At 48.3% G+C, this 20,886-nt stretch overlaps 2 protein-coding genes across 2 annotated transcripts; both read right to left on the bottom strand.

Annotated features, from left to right (window-relative positions):
* Nucleotides 1-2,945: 2,945 nt before the first annotated feature.
* Nucleotides 2,946-11,257, bottom strand: LOC146207535 (neprilysin-1-like). The gene is made up of 3 exons (XM_084588361.1): nucleotides 10,736-11,257; nucleotides 8,494-8,718; nucleotides 2,946-3,556 (listed from the first exon to the last, which is right to left on the bottom strand). Exons 1-3 carry the CDS (start codon nucleotides 11,188-11,190, stop codon nucleotides 3,439-3,441), a joined length of 798 nt encoding a protein of 265 aa, XP_084444487.1. The 5' UTR covers nucleotides 11,191-11,257; the 3' UTR covers nucleotides 2,946-3,438.
* Nucleotides 11,258-11,836: 579 nt separating this feature from the next.
* On the bottom strand, nucleotides 11,837-13,376 carry LOC146207534 (uncharacterized). Its single transcript, XM_084576916.1, has 2 exons — nucleotides 12,915-13,376; nucleotides 11,837-12,061 (listed from the first exon to the last, which is right to left on the bottom strand). Exons 1-2 carry the CDS (start codon nucleotides 13,374-13,376, stop codon nucleotides 11,837-11,839), a joined length of 687 nt encoding a protein of 228 aa, XP_084433042.1.
* Between the last annotated feature and the right edge of the window lie 7,510 nt (nucleotides 13,377-20,886).

Raw genomic sequence — 20,886 nt, 5'->3', positions numbered from 1 at the left:
ATTTCTGTGTGTTTCTTGCTTACCAGCATTCAGTGATGCCACCCCTGCATCAAATGTGGCAAACTAAATAAGGTGCACCATCCTGATAAACTATGCCAAACTCTTCCACATTGATTGCTTTAGAATTGGTCATCAGCATACGCTGGTTATTCACTGACACCTAGCTTTAGTTGTTCACACTATATTGAAATAGAAGAGTTTATTTTCGCCCTTTAGTAAGGAATATGACCATTTTGCAGCATTTGTTTGTTCGTTCGAATTTTGCATTGAGTGGACCTATGAAAATTAACTCCACAGTGCAAGCTTCCATCCTGAACTGTGGCATGTTTACACGCCACTTCCCACTTATTGCTTGGCTGGAAAGCAACATAAGCAGCACATGCACCAAGATGAGGCCAATTTATGTCTCACATGTATCAAGATGTGAAATGGGTGCTGGTTGACATCTTCCATATGCACATTGTCAAGAGGCCGTCCTATTAGACCTAGCATCAGTGAGGCAACCAGGTTCTGGTGCAGCGGTTAGGGCGTTAGTCTTCTGTGTGCAAGGATGCGTGATCGAATCCTGACCACGGCGGCCGCTTTTCGTTGGAGGCGAAAAGCAAGGCGCCTGTGTGCTGTTGCATGTCAGTGCAAAGTGTGCCCTAATAGGCTAGTAGGGTAGTTGGTGCGTGCATGTGTGTGTGTGTGTGTGTGTGTGTGTGTGTGTGTGTGTGTGTGTGTGTGTGTGTGTGTGTGTGTGTGTGTGTGTGTGTGTGTGTGTGTGTGTGTGTGTGTGTGTGTGTGTGTGCATGTGCACACAGAAAAGTATGTAGAGTAGAACAAGAAACAAGAGCTGAACTCTGGCTCTAAACTGATGTCTTTCGGGTGAAGTGCTAGTTCACACCTGATCTTTAAGTCTAAGTGGCGCTTTTTCTTTGCTAATGTTACTTCAAAATACTGGTAGCTGTAAGAAGATGTACACTAATTGGGAGGCCAGTGTACTGTTTGGAGCAGTAAATGTGATTCATAGTGAGCATTCTTCTTGCACATACATTGTAGTAGCTTCTTTGCTGGATAAGACGACTATAGTCTAGCAATGTTTTTTTTTTTTTAACTATAGTAAGGTATGTCCAGTTACTACGAACTTTGGATACCAGGAGAGCAATTAGTGTCTGTCAGGTTACTTTATAAGTGGGCTCAGTTCTATGCAAAAGGGTGTTTTTCAAACAAGCACCATATGTCATCTTCCACGGGGGCTTCATCTTGAATTGTACAGCATAAAACTAGCATAACAAAGATTTTTTTTACCATAGGTAGTAAACAATGTAGCACAGCTGTGCATCATGCTCAAACTTTTTCAGCATTGCTTGCCAACGTTAGGGATACGTCGAAACTACACTGAGTATCCCTTTTTTTATTGTGATGCTAGGAGCTACAACTTAAAAACTATAATTATCTGTAGCTCTCCTAAATTTACGTTTGGTCTAAAATGCTCTAAATTGGAATTTAGGATAGCATCTCCGTGCATGGGTTCAGACGCCATTTTCAGGTTGAATTTCAGCTGTGCTGTCCAGTCCAATTATTTCACATGTTCGGTTTAAGTGAGGGGCGATCACAACTGTTTACTCACCTGAGTAGTGAAAAGAGTAGTATAACAACACGTAATGATGTTATAAGGCACGTCGAATAAGCATTGCCTCCTGGGTTTAGCATTTTTCTTTAGTTATAGAACTGGAAACTATTGCATTCATTTAAGTTTGGAACAGCTTTTCCTGAGGATACATCACTTTTGGTATTAAGGCTACCATGCTAAAGCTATGCTAAAAGGCATAGCTAAAGTGCCCCTCCAACGTTTGCCCTCTCTCCACATTTAGAGGCAGTAGAAAGAGGCAACAGGTGACCTAATGGCTTCAGAGATGACAAGCTGCTATACAGTTATATTTATATTTTCATGGGATGGACAAAACCCTTGTTATCGCCAAAAAGTACTATTATGGAGGAGTTTGGCCGATGCAGTGCAACCTTGTAATAAGCTCCACATTCATATTCATGCAGAGCTACTCACAGGTATTAGGTGAGGGCATGGCATTTGTTCATATGCTGAGCAAAGCCATTCCATGGGCAAGCTTGCCCACAGCTTACTTTTGTCATGTACTGCTTCGCTGTGGTAATGATGTAATTGAGAATGAACATGACAAAAGTAGATGCTTTTAAGCAAGGCCTCCAAAATTTTGTATTGAGCTCTTTCACAGCAATAAATATCAGGGTCCTAAATGCACACACATGAAGAACCCACACGGTGCTCATATTAACTGTGGAGTTTGCTGTTTTGTCTGGTTAATAAACCCCTTGCAAGTACTGCGTCCTGCCCCAAACATGATGTCACTGGCCACCAGAAAAATGCCAATATAAATTTAAATGTGCATGTTACTGCTGTACAGATAGCTGTAGTGCTGCTAAGGGAACTATGTGAACATGCATAAATGACAAATTATAGCCATAATATATTTCAAAACATTGCTCTTCTGCCACTATTGGGAAATGCAGCATAGAGGTGAAGCCGACTTAACATTTATGAAAGGGGTCTATTCAGCTCTCCAAGCATCTGCTGCAGCGATAAATATATTTTCATCAATAAGGGAGATGGAGTTGTTAAATGCACATTTTTTTAATTGAGTGGGGCCTGTGCCACAGGATTCTATTGCTGCCAGACTGATGCCACCTTCACTGAAATTTTAATTGTATAAAGCCTCGACTTCCTCTTTTAAAAAAAGAAGAGAGAAATTCTGTTGGCAGCACATATCAGCTGGTGTTATGATTATTGTGACAGGATCAGTCTGATTTCTTACTAGTTCCAGGTTTTCATTGAGTGCACAGTCTGATATTTGTGGGGGTGTATTGTTGAACAATGCCTGTGATGCCACTGTATTTATTTTATAGTGGCTGAAAACCAAACAGTACACAAGCCCGGCATTAGTTTTATGATAAGTATACATTGACTTACGATACGTCCATTCGGAAAGTAAGCATAATGTCAAAAACACATAGCTACACATCTGCCTTAAGTGAATGCATCAAAAATTGATAAGGCAATGCATGAACAAATTTCTTGGAAACACTGTATACTTTCCAAGCAGTCTGTTGCCTTTTGCTAGAGCAAAGATGAAACTTTCAAAACGGGCAAAGCAAATTGCCTGTCTTTTTTTTTTTCCAAGGCTTCTGCATGAAATAGTGGTGTTCAGGAGCGCAGATGAAATGTGCATGTAATATGCAGTACTGACATTGTGAGACACACCCTGTCATTCCCCTCTATCGAAAATTGAGTCTGAAATACTCATGGAAACAGTAAAACATTATCACATGCATGTGCAAAGGCATTGTCTCTGTATAGGCGAAGATTATATACATATTCAGTCTTGATTGGAGCCACTGCACTCTTGCTGCTACATGCATGTCTCAATTGAAGTAGGGGCATTTGACTGAAGGGTTCAGCCTGGAGCCCGGCTTGCATTTGAAGGCCTTGGCATAGGGCTCAAAGTGCATGGCTGCCTTGTTGCAGTCTCCGCCGAAGGACCTGTTGGCATTTCCAGAAAAAAGATATTAAATCAAGCACCATTTCTAAAGGTCAAGGAACTGCATTTAAACATACTGACGTTGCGTGCTTTTAATTCCAGTATACTAAAATCTCGTTAGTTCATCCTTGAAAGGAGCAGGAAAATCATGAAGTTGCAGTGCTTTTTATTCTAGTGCATTAAACTATCGTTAATTCGGCTTTGAAAGGGCCAGGAAAACTTCGAAATATCCGAGTGTTCGAGTTATCGAATGACCCTAAAAGCTGGTGAGAACCGTTTGCATCACGGTAATTTTGTCTAATGAACATCTGGAATATGGTTGTCTACATATTTGAAGGCTAGGCGACGACAGCAATTTTTGTGGTTTCGTCAAGTGCTTTGCTTTGCGCACAAAGTTGGAAGTGTCGGAGAATATCCCCAAAAGTGCCTCGACTGACTTTTCACTGTGCGACGCAGTAAGTTGCACCTCTCCGCAAATAGCCCCGTCGTAGTTTGAGGATGCTTCACCGCACAAACTATTGACTGTGCGGTTCAGCCTCCTCGAACCGCAGCTGTTCAGTGTATCGGAAGAGCAGATGAAGTGCACGGATGTAAGAAATATGCGTGGGCATTAGCATGACGTGGCGCCATCCCAAAATAAAACGAAAAGGCCAGTGACCCGCACAACATTGTCTGAAACTGCGAAACTGTACAGTGCGCGTCCGATGGTAACGGCGGGATGGTGTGAATTTAACGAGAAAAGCAATAACCTATGCTGCTAGTCACGGGCTCCATAGCAGACCGAGGATAAATTTAGGCTTAGAACCTATAGGAAGATATGGAAGCGAAGGTTTTCAAAATGAATTCAAATCCCTATCACAAACTACCATCCGATTTTGCTGGTAGATTGGCGCAAAATGGGAAGAGCGTTGCGCACAGATATTGGTTCCGTCAGTTTTGATCACAAGGTCACGTGCAATTCACAGAGCAAGAGTGCGTTACAATCTGTACGCGGGGCGATCGGCTGCGGCAATGATGTATCGCTACAACGGAACGCCGTAGCTGTAGCTACGACGTTCCGTACTCGCTTCCCACGAGAAATTCTCGCGTTCGAATCCGCTCGGACTGTTTTAGTGCGAAAGCACTCGTGCGTTCACCACCACCGACCAAGAATCCTGTCCGACCGTTGTTCTTTCGCGCCGTCGCTCTGATTGGCTAAGCTGTTTCGTGAGGTCAAAACCACGTGCCCTCGCGCGGTTAATTCAAAATTAGTCCAGTAAGCGGCTCCAACGCGCGAGTCTCCCCGGCGGTACTTTTCGCCAGCCAGCAGAGAGTGATGGGGCATATGACTGGCCATGACCTCTTGTACTTTCGCATTAAACAAATAAAATTGGCTGCGGTTTCTTTGAACGGAATACAGTCGATTTCGGATATATTGAATTGCTTATATCGAACTTTGAGAATATCCCCTTCGAAATCCCATTCAAAAGTATAGGAGTAGTGTTCGCATTTATCGAATTCCCGCTCAGCGGAATATTTGATGTATCGAATTGCGCTCCGTACCTCTACAAGGCGCGCTTCTCCTAATGGCGCCCTTACGATTTTCGCATCTGGAACCGGGCCGGCTGCGCAACCGTGGGTCCCTGCTGACAGCGCTAAGGCTGTAAAACGGCTTCATAGGTGAACGTGGAGTCGCTTGAAAGTGGCCCTCTGTATATGGCGTGCTTCCGTGCTGCCATAGGAAAAAATTGTAGGGGTTTAAGCATGGCTGGAACCTAGTGATAGAGTGAAAACTGTGTTGCAGCTATAGCCCCTAGCTGTAACACCGCCTTTTCAATCCGCGGTTTTTGAAGCGATAGCTTCGCTGCACGAGGTAAAGCCAAGGTCGTCACCGTGTGCTTCCGCTTAACTTCAAACAGCTTTGAGGTCAAGTTGGAACTTAAACCACAACCGGTAGTTATCTTCCCTAAAGTTGGTCAACTAACGTGGGAAGTAGCTTAACGCGTGAGCAGCTGCGTGGCGACACACGATTGTTGATGACGTCAATCCACTGCCAGAGCCGCGCCATGGATTCGGAGGAAGAGCAACTGAGCAGCCATGCTCGTTACGATCGTCGGTTGGCTGTATATGACGATCCGGAGGACATTATGTTGCGAGCTGAAAGTTTGCGGCGGAGAAGGGGTTAAAGTCGAAATAGCAGCGGAAACGCCGGAACAACATGAGGAGCGTGTTGCGTAAGGCCGCCGCGACGATGCTGCAAGGCGTGACGACGAGAAGCGCAGATGGCCGCTGCTTCTGCGTCAACACCGACAGCGACAACAAAGACCGAAGAATGGAGACAACTTGCTTCCATTCCATGTGTAAATTATACTTCAGATATCGCTTCACACTAGGTTAACCGGAGCTTAACCACAGCCAGATTTTTTTTTTTCTTTTTACATAATTAAGAAAATTGGTTGAGAGAAAAAAGGCGCAGTATCTGTCCACTTTTTCGGTGGACTTCTGAACCGTGCGTTAAGAGATGGAGAAAGGTAGGGGTGAAGTGGAAAGAAAGCCATATTGGAGGTCTGCGAAGGACCACATGGGGATCTTTTAAAGGCCCTGCTACATGGGCACTTCCTAAGAGTACGCGCCTGCGCGCTCAAACGTACGGGGGCGGTGGGTGGCTGCTCCTGGCCCTACGGGTCTGGGACTGGTAGGTCACTGCCGCTTGCGGTGGAGGTTAGCCAGCCACTGAATTTTTATCTGTTGTAGGCCATCATTGCACCCGCTACCATTTCGGTAGTCGACGACGGCTGTTGCAGCGCGTGCCTTTCTCTCCCTTTTCGTTTTCTTCTCTATTTTCTCTTCTGTCCGCACGAGGCAACGGAGGTGGCTCAGCTACAGATCCAGTAGCTGGCCCGTGCATTTTATTTTCCTTCTTCCTTCAGTCGCAATAACAACAAACGTACGCTGGAACCGGTCTACGCAAGCTGCAGACTCGAGCCGAGGCTCGAGCGCGGCGCGCTTCGGAAGCGGGGTCCGGTCTGCAACAATAGGACCCCGCGGCTTTCCCCTATACTCTTCGAGCTCCCCCTGCATCTGTTCACGGCTCGAAGTCTTTTCAAATATCCCCTGTCAATTTTTTTTTTTTTTTGCGTCTTGAAAATTTTCCAGGCGGGGTTGGTTGGTTGGTAAACAGTAAAAACAATCAAGGGGCCGAAGGCCCTGAATTAGGGGTCGGCCAGGACTCGTCCTTGGAATCTGACAGCCTCTATAGACCGATGAGCGCTCGTTGGTCGTCCAGGGTAGAGCTGCGTAGACAAGCCTGCCAAGTATATTTTAGTGGGTGTTGGCGTGTGTTGTCGTGGACAAGTCCAGACCATTGTTCTTAGCAAAGGTGGCTAAGGCCCATTCAACTTCACTCTTCAGGATGCCCGGCTCGAGATCAGAAATCACAACCGTCCTATGTTGGGTTCGCACATCCGGGTCCTTCTTGTACAGTTCTTCTGTGTATTCCTGCCACCTCTTTATCTTCGAGGCTTCAGTAAGGTCCCTGCCTCGTTTGTCCTTTATCACGCCCAGCTTAGCACAGAAGCTTTACCTACCGAGGTGAAAATCCAGTTCAACCGGTTGTCGCTTAAAACCAAAGGCTTGCGGCGGTTGTCGCATGGCCTAGCTGCTTGGGTGCTGGAGAAGACTGAGAAATCAACTGAATCATATTTTACCTGAGTTATTCGAGAGTTCATACTGTGTCAGTAGAAGAATTACACGTCTTATAGTGAGCAGGGTGGTGAAGGGTGGCTGATCCTGGCCTTGATGGGGCTGGGACAGGTAGGTCAACGCCGCTTGAATTTTATCTGTTGTAGGCCGTCATTGCACCCGCCACTGCTTCGGTGGTGGACGATGGCTGTTGTTGCGGCGCGCGACTTTCTCTCCCTCTTCTTTTTCTTCTCTATTTTCTCTTCTGTCCGCACGAGGCTGCGGAGGTGACTCAGCTACAGAGCCAGTAGCAAGCCCGTGCATTTTCTTTTCCTTCATCCTACAGCCACAACAACAACAACATAGTGAGCAGTACTGTTTCTTAAAGCACCGTCCACCGCAGTTTTGACGTGAGCCTAAAAAATAACGGCCTATGCGTCAAGCGGCAGCTAAGTATACGAACAGCGTGAGCTCCACGCTCCGATCAGACTACAGCTGGCACGAGCTGCATTCGGAGCGCAAGTGTGCACTTGCATACGTGCGCCGCGCGGGTCGCCAGGCCCCAGGCAAGCGGTGGTCTGCCAGGCGTGCAGCATATCACTTTAGAAAGCGTGCCTCTACCTTGCGTACACCGTATTGACGCTCCTGTGTTACAAGGAAGCTCATCTCTTGGCTTGTTTTATACATCGAATTATCGATGTATCGAACTATTTCGCGGTACTCTTCGAGTTCGGTTTAACCAGGATCGACAGTATAGTTCTAAAGTATAGGAAGCTGAATTTAAGCTGTAATTAAAGCACTCATCACTGTTGCTTAGTGGTTAAGACGCTCGGCTACTGAAAACGGGTTTGAACCCGGCCGGTTTCAATCTGCTCCGATGATTTTTCGTGTATATGTCACAGGCTCTGTCACTCTCGCTGTTGGCTGACGAACTTGAAATAGAGCAACAGCACAAACAAGAACGGTTGGTGGTGGTGGTAAGCGTATGAGCGCTTTCGCACTAAAACAATCGGAGCCGATTCGAATCTCTCTCTCTCTCTCTCTCTCTCTCTCTCTGTGTGTGTGTGCGCGCGCGCGCGCGCGCGTGTGTGTGTGTGTGTGTGTGTGTGTGTGTGTGTGTGTGTGTGTGTGTGTGTGTGTGTGTGTGTGTGTGTGTGTGTGTGTGTGTGTGTGTGTGTGTGTGTGTGTGTGTGTGTGTGCGCGCGCGTGTGTGTGTGTGTGTGAACAACGTATCCCTCTCCACAGCTCACGTATACAATAAAGTATAAAATGGATGTACCTTATGCTCTTGCGCCGACGGCAGAGCGTGAAGCAGGCCGTTATAAAGAACACCTGCTGCTCGGTGTACTCGGTCATGATGCGCCTGTGGAGGAGGTCGCCCCTTTCTCCCGCCGCGTCGTCGCCGTGTTTTGACTTCAGCTCGCGCTCGAAGGCAGCATGGGTCACCTCGAGCGCCGGGATCTCTGGGAAGGGGCTCTCATAGGCTGGCGCCACGCAAGCCATCCTGCGCACGCGTATGCATGTGCTGGCGTTTCTGTTAAACTGTTGCAATGACCGCTATACAAAGCAGCCGCGCCATTCGTGAAATTGGAGGCGGAGGAGGAAATTTGCCAAAGGCGATCTGCAATGGCTGCGCAAGAGTATGTGTTTCTAAGCCGCTGAAATCATTCGTCGAAATGGGCTTTGCAAATTTGGGATGTAGAAAAAAACATTTTCGAACCAACTTGGATTTTGGATTGGCCAAATTCGAAGCTTTGGGATATCTGATGTCTACGGCCTCCTTCCTCATCTCTAGGCCGAACAAGTAGCATCCCTTTGAGAAGGACCATTCCCTACGTTACTAGCCAGTTGCAGGTCAGCAGGGACCGCAGAAAAGGAATATTGGGGGACACTTAAACTCCGCCTTTAAAGTTATGACGCGACAACGCCTAGTGGCTTCCGTCTGCAGCTCTCCTTCCGGATCCTAGTTCGCCTATATGCAGTCACCGGTTCGCCTTCATCAACCGACATATGGGTAACCCAGTGTTATTAAACCACGTGCCACATTCAGTTGATTCTTGAAATCAAATGTGCTATCTTTGATTTCCTTCAAGCGTATCATATTCATACGTACTACTCTAAGGATAGCAAGTCATTGTTGTGCTCGTGATCGTAACTCTCGATCGGCTGTATCGATCGTTCCGCCCGCGACCAAAGTTCAATGTACCAGGTGTTTCCAGAAGCCAGTCATTATTACTTAAAGAAATTGCTCTTTCAGGTATGAAGACGGCTTCTGCAGCGTAATGGTACCGAAGCCTTCCATTATCGCCGTTCACTATAGTAGTCTGACCATAGATTCGTTTTCGGTTGCTTTCGTTTTCCATGCTACTGAACCGGGATAGAACTTCAACGGCAGCAACAAATTTAGCGCCTGGTATAAGCAACGCATCGGAACCCGCTGATCACAGAGCGTCCACTGTAAAGCATTAAAGAGCCCCGCTAAGGCTTGTGTTTTGTAGCCACAACGCATGCACGGCCTTGAGGCGAATGCAGTCTGAGTAGCACACGTCGCTGTTGACACTCGGGTCAAGCCAAGATCTGCGATAACATGATCAAATTTTAGAATTCTGTAGAGTATAATACGTCCCAAACCGTCTCGCTCTATGAGGGACGCCGTAGTGAACGACTCCAGGAAAGTTCGGTCACCTGGAGTTCTTTAACGCGCACTGCCATCGCACACAACACGGTCGCCTTGGTTTTCTTCGCCATCGAAAACCGGCCGCCGCGGGGCCGGGATATTTAGAATAGCTTCGGTCTTCCATTACATGGACAGCTAGGCATTGGGCGGCCTAACTTCTGCGTTTGTATTTTTATCTATGGAAGCTGCACAATGAGACCGGCCAGCAAAAACGTATAACAGCCCGGATAACGCAGATACTTCGAAAACAGTAGCTGGGTGCTACTGTGTGTAGCTTATAACGAATAATTAAAAATGGCTTCAGCTTTTCGTGCTGAGCGCTGCGCTCCCCGGGGCGTTGGAACGCTGTCTGGGAGCATCGATTTAAAGCACATGCACCGCAAATCAACTCGCAGGCTCCCAAATATCAGTAGCATATTCCTGGAGTAAAAATATAAATTGCTTCAGTATGACCTCAGAGCACTCAAACAATGGCGTCTCATGACTCATTTATATATGCCAGCCACACTTCAATTTAATCACTTTAGTTATTTCAATTTTGGCGGTTGGGTGGGCAAGACCCATCTAGAAACAACACGAATAAGTACAAGGTACCTCTATAACTGCTTCAAACTTTTTTGTGTTAAAAACGTGCTAGAAATCACGGCTTGATGGTAGCGCCGCTATGCAGGAATGAACGTTAAAAAGTAGTTCTCAGCTCAGGTGCTCTTCGCCCCTCAAGAGCTGAAGCTAGCCGCGTGAATAGGGAAGCTGAGAAACGGCAACGGATTTGCGCTATTATTCTCATGACCAATGGGCGAAAACGCGTTGAAAGACTGAAAGACGCTGTCGCCGAAAGGCTTGCCTTTCTCTCATGTCCTTCTTCCACTGTGGGGAAGCCCAAGTGCCTGGTAAGACGTCTCCTTCGGGGTGGATCTTCAGCCCGCCGCTGTCCAGGGCGCGCAGTAGCTGGCGAGCGAAAGAGAAGCCCAGACCGCCGTAAAGCATGGCCGGTGTGGCTTGCACCGCCTTTAGGACGCCGTGCAGGGCGGCCACCGAGATAAGTACGCGATTCTGCAGGTAGTCATAGTCGAAATAGGGCAGCACGTAATTGGGTGGCACCTCCAGATCCTCCTGGTGGTCGCGTACTTCGTTCAGGACGCGCAGGCTTCTTTGAGCGCCGACCCATTGTTTGATAAACAGGGACGTGTTCGTGTAGAGGCTCGCGGGGAAGTGTGCATACAGCTCGTCGAGTCCCTCGTTGGACAAGATGAGCTCTGGCGGCCAGAGTACGGTGCGCGCTTTGTGGAGCTTCATCATCGCCACTTGCTTCGTGGCGTTGTCAGCCCACAGGAGCGAGTCCACCTTGTCGCGGGCTGCCTGCGCGTTGAAAAAAAAAAAAGTTGGTTGTGATTTGACCAATGGCCATCTCGAGTAGGATTGCGGAAGCAACATCTGCGGCGAACGCGGGGGTGGCGGCACCTCTGAGTCACCGCGCCGCGGAGGAGTCGGCGGTGGCCCCGGCACGCCAGCTGTGCACCGTGTGGCGTCACTCGCTCCTCGCGCATGCGCAGTTTGGCTCATCTAGGGCTCCGCGAAATGGCTCAGCGACTAGCGTAGTGTTGCTTTCGCAACAAAATATGCACTGCAGGTAAAGACAGGTCCGGGAATTAAGCCGCTACCAAGAATGCACCTTCGAGCACGTCGGATTGGCCTAGCGCTTGCAACTGGGAAGGGTGCTTCAATATCCTAGCTTGATATCCTTACATCACTACGGCAATTTAGAGCATGCGACTGCAGACCGCTTTCCAACTCAAAAGAAATGCAAGCGATGCAAAGTGATGTGTTGTCGCTTTGGTGAGGCAGAAGGCGCCCTGTAGCTTGATATCCAGACGATGTTTTATCGGTGGTCTGTGTGTATCGGCGCAAGGTCACGTCCCTGCAGCATGCGCACGCGACACCAAATTCAACGCAAAATCGAAGTACGCACTTTGCAAACGTTGCTGAAGACATCATCGACGAAGCGTCGCATGCGGCTCGTGAAGCGCGGGAAGACATAGAGGGCAGACACCAGTGGTCCGTACACGTTCTCCACCTCAGTGGCGCAGAACACGTGTCTATGCTCGGCGGCCCTGCTCTTGTCCGTATATTTAGCAGCCAAAAGGTCCCGGTCGGCCAAGGCGGCGAATACCTGCGGTACGAGTTTACCACTACGTTCAGTTAAAGTTGGCTGCGCCTGCTTATTATCGATCATCACATACGAGCAAGTACTCGTCAACGTTCGTTCATTTGACTATATAGAGAGAGCTCAGTTATATTATACCACCGAAGGAAGAAGGAGAGCGCCGACTTCTTAGCAGCCGTTCAATGACGCAGCCGAGTGCCACTCTGCTGCAGCGGTGACTCAGTGGCAACTAATATAACTTCAGTACAGACATTTTTTTTTTTTTGTAGCTGTTGCAGCGGATGCATACTTCAAGCTGTTCATTGTGCCATCCTGACGAACTGCGCAGCTTTGTATTTCTACCAGTGTCACCTAAATTTCTGTAAATAATGCGGCCAACCTGCAACCTGTAACTTGAAAGCCGAACAGTTCACTTTACCATCCACCGTGTTCGAAGAACTTGACTATAGAGAGCTGCTGGTCGGTTTGAAACTGTGGCAATTTCCTGAAAAGAAAACGTGTACCTGTTGGACACTAATGGAACCGCGGATAATGTGCGATAGATTTCAGTACACGTCGCTTACTGTTTTCAAGAAACACAAGACTTTTATATAAGCTTGAAAAGTTATTTTAAAATGTGAAAAGTTAGAAATCGACATAGTTAGCATGTCCACGACGTCATTAGCCTGTAAGCTGTTCACTGGCCTGCCATGGATGCGCTTTTTCCTCGTCATTACTGATGGAGCAGCATTTAAATACTATGGTCAGACGAAGCAGGCCTGCGGTGCACAGCGTACGAGCTAAACAGTGCAACTCGTTCTCTTCAGTGGGCGCCCCAGTGGCCCCACTGACCTGTATATAGTCTTCTAGAGAACTATACCTGCATGAAGAACCACGACAGGTGACGCAACAGCACAGTGGCGTTGTGCACGGCGAACAGTCGGTCCACCGCGATGAGCAGTGCGGTGTCCGTGACCGCGAGGATGTCGGTTGGCGCGAAGCCGTCATACCGCTGAGCGTCATTCGCCGATTCCTTCATGGGAGCTGTGTTGGCGCTGAGCTGCTGAATCCAACGGCTCGTCGGCAAGCCCGGTGTGCGGCCGCCAATGTCGCCGAGCTCAAACTGGTCGGGGTCCTTGTTCTCATTGTTGATGACACCCAGGAGCTCCTCGAAGACTGCCGTCTCCACGGCGGACACGTGTTGCACGTAGGCTCTGCTTCGATTGGGTAGACCTGCGCCGAACGCGGCGTATAAGATGTCCCAGTACTCGGTGTAGTTGTGCTCTAGCAGGATCTTGCTGTGACGCACCGCCCAGAAGCCCACGGACCGGCCCATGCTCATCAGCAAGTGACGGCGGCTCCTGTTGCTGTCTATGTGCTCATCCAACGTGGTGCCCTCGTCAACGATTGAGAGCTTCGTCGGCAAGCGCAGAGGTTGGAGGTCGAACCACAGACCAAGTTGCCACCTGCAGTATAATGGCCGGTGCGAGTGGTACCGATATAGTGTATAGCTGCCTGAGCATGTAACACGTGAAGTGGCCGAGTGGCACGGAAACAAACACGTTTACTAGAACGCCAATTTGTTTGAAATCTTTTAATTCCCCTCATTCGCTTCATTCATGTGCGCCGCAACGTTAAAGGCGTACATATTCATCTATTTTGCGTTCCTCATTTTCCGGCCGCTGTCCAAGGGTTAAGGAAACAAGCGAGCTGGCAGCCTCTACTTTTATTCAGAGTCTGTATTCCATACGTTTACACTTGCTGGGTGCTAGCTGCCTCTCTAGCTTCAATACGTTCCATGATATATCACGAGTAAAAATAAGAGACCGTTACCAGCACATGCCGGTTCCAGTGACTTTATGCTAACCTGCACGCAGGCGTCACGGTACGGCTCACGTTGGCATGGATATTTTACTTTTCCTAGGAACTATATGCGAAAACAGCATGCGGTATCTGTTGAAAAATTTGACTACGCGTTTTGCAATAATTTCCCGTTTCCCTTTTCCTCAGCATGTACGCGCGTATCTGCTGTTTCCGAAGCATGTACCCTTATTCGTAAATTGTCCATTTCTTTAAGTTTCCCAGCTAGAAGGTAGTAGTAGAAAGCCAGGGCATATGCTTGTATCAGCGCTCCATCTTAGTGTTGTTTTCGCACAAAAAAAAGTCATTAACCAAAGTATATCTGAACGTAACGTCCGTTATGCATCATTCTATGATGCGTACGGTGTTCTTATTTTCGGCTACATCATTAGTCGCCATGACTCTGCCCCACGCTTACGGTATTCGTGAAATACATTTGATTACAAATATACTGTTGATGCTCCTTGCCGATTATTCTATTAATTTAATTGATTGTGCATGCAGCGTGCAGTAAAGATCGAGAGCACTCGCCTGTAGGACAGGTCGATGAGCACCCCGAGTGGGTCCACGTCGGCGCTGGGCTCGTCGGGCCACGGAATGCGCAATTCGGACATGAAATCGCGCAGCACTTTTTTGCCCTCATCGCTTCCACCAGTTCCGTTCTTCACGCAAGTCTGGAACATGTCAAGCGCCCTGGCGCCGGCCGACAGGTGGTCGCTGCCTTGGACCAGCGACGAGTAGAAGCCGTCGAACCAGTCGCGGAAGGCCAGACTGTCGAGAACCGCGCCATAGTTGTCGTAGCTGCCGCCCAAGAGTTTCCAGCGCGAACACGCGAAGGCATTCAGGTCCTCGCATGGGTCGGCCTTAGGGTTCACCATCGCCGTGATCAACTGGGCGTGCTCACGGCAGTCCTGTCGTTTGCGCAGTGGTTATGAACAAGTCTTTATGCACTGAGGGCTTTACCACACAGTTTTAGTTTTGCTACCAGGTAGAAAACACCGAATGATAACCATGGCCAGTGGCCGGATTGACTTAAGGTTGCGCCGTTTATATGTGAGTTGGACAGTAACCTGCAGGCTAGTGTTTGGTGTCAGGTGCTTCGTATTGCTTGGAAGACTCGAAACCTCTTCCAGCGCGTGAGCAAAGTAGGCTCTCCGGGGTTTCAGTGAAAATTTAGTTTCAAGAGGGAGTGGTGGAAGAGGACACAGCGCTGTAAACGTGCAGGCGCGCCACGTATCGGGAGTATCGGAGATGTGATTTTTCTTGGTGCTGATGAAGTTCGGATTAGAAGTAGTGAGATCTTCTGGCTCACAAAAATGTGCTACGAATGACCGGTTTTTGATAAACCCGACCCAACAACAATACCTTTTTAAGATGGAAGCTAACATACAACGGTCTAACATCGATCGAAAACCTCACGGGAAGTAGGATAAAGTTGATGCGTTATTCGGCTGCGGAAATACAAGGTCACTGTACAAGAATATGAAAGGGTTAATTCCCACCCGGCCTCTCGCCTTTACCAAAACAGTTTCTTCAACCAACTATGGTTCGAGCTAGCGCCTTAGCCACGGCTCCTTTTAACTTGTGTGGTAAGCGTCTCCTATAGCATGCAGTGAGCAATTCAGCGTGTACCTCTTGCACTGCAGTCAGGAGTGGGTACGGACTTGGAAAAGCAGCAGTTCAGTGAACCTAGGTAGAGATCGGGCTTTGAGCTTCGTATGTGGGTGAAACTGAGCCTCTAAATGGAGGCCGTGCTATGCTCTCCATTAATCCACTGCGTAGCGTCGCGCCTCTTGGCGCCAAGGCGTCGCGCATGTGAGTCCATGTTGACGTTGCTGCATATCTGAGAACGAATAGGAAGGTGCATCGAAGCTGTATGACTCGCCTTCGTGTGGCAGTACTGATCCTCGACAGCGTCTTTTCCGGCGTTAGGCAGACTTTCCAGAAAGACGATCAGCAGCACGACCGCCAGAATGACGCCAACGAAAATGATGCAGAAGCCCGTCGAGAAGAGAGCAGTTGAGGCGCTCGCGCGCCGCTTCCTCGGCACAGCCTGGCTGGAAGCCGATGTCCCGGAGATTCTCTGCGCAGCAGGGCGGCGCCGAAAATGAATTAAGTTCCCAAGGCAATAATTGTTCGGCTAGTCCGTTCCACATGATTGGCGTCATCACAACGCGCAAAAATCGAAGACAGTTGAGATTGGTGTGAGCACATATACTTAAGACGATTGTGAGACGAAGTTTTTTTTTTGTCTGTTCTTTGGTATTTGTTGCAAAGTCAAGATCAGTACGTAGCAGCCATTATAGTGCACATATATACGTACACGTTAGTATACACACAGCTCGCATCTCGCATAGCGAGGAATTATCCCGACGGAACAAAAGATGCCTTGTTACGGATCATTATCCGAAACTATACCTGAAAGAAGGCATGAAAGTGGTGCTGGTGGTGGCACTTTTATTTAAAGCCGCCTTTACATCAGGCAACTAAAGTGTAAAGTAATTAAGGAATCCAAGACAAGAATGGGTTGAGCCAAGTTTAGCGACATGTCGCATCAATTAGTGTGAGACTGATAGCGAACCTCAAATGTTGCTATACTCTAAGGGTCGTGTTACGCGAGCTCCGACCTGTGGTTGCAGCTGGAGGCCTGGTTCTAACTTTTCAGCAGCATACTGACTTAGGGACCTGGAACTGCGGTCTGCTGCAGGGCGGTGTTGAATGACGGGGCAGATGACAAGCTGCAGCTAATTAACAGGTGAAAATCGTATCAGGTGGTTTCCGTTCAGTTTCATTTGGCAACCAACTGGAACTCAATGGAAACCCGACTGTCATCAACTGGGGATTGTTACATAAACCGGTTAGACCAGTTACGATTTTCATCCGCTGCGTTCGGGAAGTGTGCTGGTTTTCGAGAAGGGAGGTTTATTACCTTCTGGATCTTCGATCACGGCGTTTCAACGCTTATCTCAATCAGCTTCTTCTTTCTCTTGCTGCTACGCGTGCCCTACCTGCGACAGCAAACTGAGATGTTTCGAAATGTGACCGGAGCAAGCCCTCGAAACATGGGAAGTGAATTTCGCATAGCATAGCAATCCTGTTTTAAGTCTGTTCTAGTTGATTGATCGAATCATTGCTTCCTGGCCTCGAAGCCTTTTGCACCACAGTCATCTTACTATATCGACTCGGTCACTGGCCCGAAAAACGCATCGAGGCAATTTAGTGTAACAGAGTGCTCGTTGGCTGCGGTGGGTACACTCCGACATTCCTGCATGTCACCTTTGTGAAAAAATCCATGTGCCAAGCACGTTTTACAGAACTAACACGAGGCCATCTGGATGGCACCGCGAACGGGACACGTACTCTCCCCCAGCTGTTGACCACTCGTGTGCGGGTTATGGGGAAGAGCAACATCGAACATGTTCTTTGTTGAAATAATTGGTGAAGTTCAACTCTTCCAAACCTAATTATACAGAGTGAAAATCTCTGCAATAGCAGGTGAAACCATCGTCGAGGACAATGTAGAAGCATCCGCTATTATTTCCGCCGTCGTCTTTCACGGCATACTGCCATTACTACTCTAATCGAACTTCTCGTTCTTCGACGTTTTCAGCGGCTGGTTTAGCGTGCTTTCTCTATACAGTACTCCTTCCCGTGAGCTTTAGTGACTGGGTGATCGGACGCGGCCTGGCGACGCTGCCGAAGAGTTGACACACTCGGTCCGGCGCGCGCCTCATCCATGTTGAAACTGAAGGAGATACCACCGGCGAAGCAATTGTTATACCTTTTCCTATAATCACGTGTTATTACAGCAACGGATCCGACGAACACGAAGCCAAGCATGAAGACAAGTAGGAATTAATTTACAGCTTGGATTGGGAGCCGGTGGTGAGCACGCGCAGCTGCGCCTTTCCGAGTCACGTGGTAAGAAATCAATCACACCTGCTCTGCGCCGGCTCTCGGTCAGACGCTCGCAGAGCAGAATAAGTAACGCTTTTACCTCTAAAACCGCACATACTCATTCTTTTTTTTTTGTCTAGCGACGTCTTATATACCCTATCCTATGCCCCCGGCCCTAACAATTACCGCCCCCAAGACCACCTCTGAGCGGCAACCTTCTCTGCTTTATGGGTGAAGGGTGGTAGTTCCTGGCCCTACGGGGCTGGGACGGTAGGTCAACGCCGCTTGCGGCGGGGGCTAGCCAGCCACCGAATGTTTTAGGCCGTCATTGCACCCGCCACTGCTTCGGTGGTGGACGACGGCTGTTGTTGCGGCGCGCGCCTTCCTATCGCTCTTCTTTTTTCTTTTTTCTCTATTTTCTCTCATGTCCGCACGAGACAGCGGAGGTGGCTCAGCTACAGAGCCAGTAGCAGGCCCGTGCATTTTCTTTTCCTTCTTCTTACAGCCACAACAACAACTCTGCGTTACCCTTCTCAAAAGCCGAATCATTCATCAAATCGCTTGCAAATATACATGCCGCTCCTTATTATATTTAACTGCTACCTCTGCTCACCGAGTTCCGAGGTGCCGAGCTGAGCGTTGTCGAAGACCTAGGCGTTATCGCAGCCCTGTTAGTGCCGCCTAGCTTTGGTTCCGTGGCCACTGCTGACGCCGGCGCAGCCGGTCGAGTCCTGCACGGCGAACTTTTGCCCGGAAAGTCTGGCGATGTCTCTGCAGGCAATGCATTACATGAGGATGGCACGCCTGTCCAATCAGGGCTTGTGCAAAATCCTGCTAATTTTTCGTGCTGAGACCTGGTCAGTATGTATACCAAGACGCAGAGATGGTCAAGCCAGACCATTCTATAGCCGGGGTATGAGGTTTTCTAATATGTAAGCGAAATGCATATTTCTGTGAGGCTTTTGTGTATAACCTTGCCGCAGGCAGGCAGCTTAGTGAAAAAGAGTGAAGACGCTGATATTATAGTACAGAACTGCTTACCCAGCTTCGGTTAGGGCGCTCGACCACTGTGCCCAAGGACGCGGGATCGAATCCCGGCCTCGGCTGCCGCTTTTCGATGGAGGCGAAAAGCAAGGCGCCCGTGTGCTGTGCGATGTCAGTGCACGTTAAAGAACACCAGGTGGTCGAAATTTCCGAAGTCCTCCACTTCTCTCATAGCCTGAGTCGCTTTGGGACGTTAAACCCCACAAACCAAACCAAACCAAACCTTACCCAGCTCGATGCTGACATCTGGCGGCCCTGCCGGAACACGCTCCGTTTTGGACACGATGCGCTTAGCCACCGAGACAGAGCTGTTTTCTTCCGGTGTGGTCGACGGTGGTGCCGCGGCGGCTGGCTCAGACTCGTTACTCTTGCTGGTGGTCACCGGCCTCGTAACGGGCCCTGCCTCCTCTGTCCCCAGCTCGCCACCCTCCTTCGCCTGATGAAGCACGTGTGGGGACTCCGCACGTTGCGTCCGCGGTGGCTGGGAGGGACTTTGGGAACCGGATTCTGTTGAAGGTGACCTGACGGTCGATTCGAGTGTATCCGTGACGTCAGCGGGAGACCGCTCGCCTACTGCGTAGATGCACGACGATGCGTAGTTGAAAAGTATAGAAATATCTGCCACGGTTGCTGTCATATAAACGTCTGGTTTGCCAAGCTCCTGGAGTAGTTCTTGTTTTCAGTACAATGATCGACGGATTCGTTTTTCGTATTCAGGGAGCAGAGTTTGTGAACAGTCTGGGTTGCTATTGTGGAAGTCATCGGGCAAATATACATCAATGTGTCTCATGTTTTACCTTGGAACGGTGATCCTGCGCTTGCCACAATACTCCGCCTCACTAGACTTCTCGATTAACATTCCATATATCCCTATAGTATACGCTGTACATTCCATACCCACGCATTGTAACTAGTGAGTCGTTTAGCGCGTATTCCCGTTTTGGGGGAGCGTGTTTGATTCGTTACTCTCTAGAACTATTAATTTCTGAGCTGCAGAAGATGAGCAATGCTACGGCGAGCGGAAGGGGGGGGGGGGGATTGAGCATGGAATCACATATTTGTGGCGTGATACGTCTCTGCAGGTATCTAAGCCTAACGTATGTGGAACGCTCTCAGTTAGAGGTGGGAGGGTTCGGAAAAAAACAGGAAATTTTTGAAACAAAAAAAAACGGTTTTTCTCGTTTTTTTCTCGAGGCATGAAAGCCCCATAAAGTATGATTCCCCTAAGGAAAATGAAAATTTGCGCCAATTGATAAATGGCTACTTCTAAATAGAAAAGAGCACTGAAAAGGCTGCTGAAAGAATATAATTTATTCGCTGTTATTTAGATTTGGTCGCACAATTAGGCTTACATCAGAACGTTCGTGATAAATGCTTAGTCTATTAAAACAATTTCAGATGCCGAAATGCTGCATTTTTTGTTTCTATCTTTTCCGCTTAGTGTGGAAACGCGAGCATATGAAATGGTCTTGATTTGCTTATTTGTATTTCCAATAAAGTACAAATAAAATCTAGTCAGATTGAATTCTCATAAGTGAGATGGTTTCGTTCGTGCTCCGATGCCGATCCACCAGCGGAGGCGCCTGTCTATTGACCACCAATGCAGCAGCTGGCAGTTGTCGCGCGTCGTTGCGCCGTTGATAGTACGTCACGTTACTGTGATGTGACGTCACTAGCATTCACTGATACACGTATGAGCTTCATACGTCATTAAATAATGATGCTAACAATGCGTCTCGATCGGGCGAAAGAGCATTTAACGCGTTTTTGGAGCTGAATTAAGATATACGTAAAAGGTTTGTTGTGTGCAGATTTTTGCTATGGGCGACCTCTCATAGGAGAAAACTCATAACATGCCTATAAATTCTGAAAACTTGATGCCTCAAGTTCCAACCCCTTTAAAAAGAAGAAGAAAAAGGTCTGAAACAACATGAACAGATTAGAACAATCTAGGAAGAAGCGAGCACAAACACATCGCCAGTGCTAGAGAGCCTTAGTGTGTTAATGATGTAATTAAAATGCAATTAACTTGAATATGTCTACCAAACATT

The sequence above is a fragment of the Amblyomma maculatum genome, chromosome 1, assembly GCF_055883805.1.
Source record: "Amblyomma maculatum isolate TAMU_Amacu chromosome 1, ASM5588380v1, whole genome shotgun sequence".
Classification (NCBI taxonomy): domain Eukaryota; kingdom Metazoa; phylum Arthropoda; class Arachnida; order Ixodida; family Ixodidae; genus Amblyomma; species Amblyomma maculatum.
Note: the sequence above shows the minus strand (reverse complement) of the source record. Positions and strands in the feature narration are given on the sequence as shown.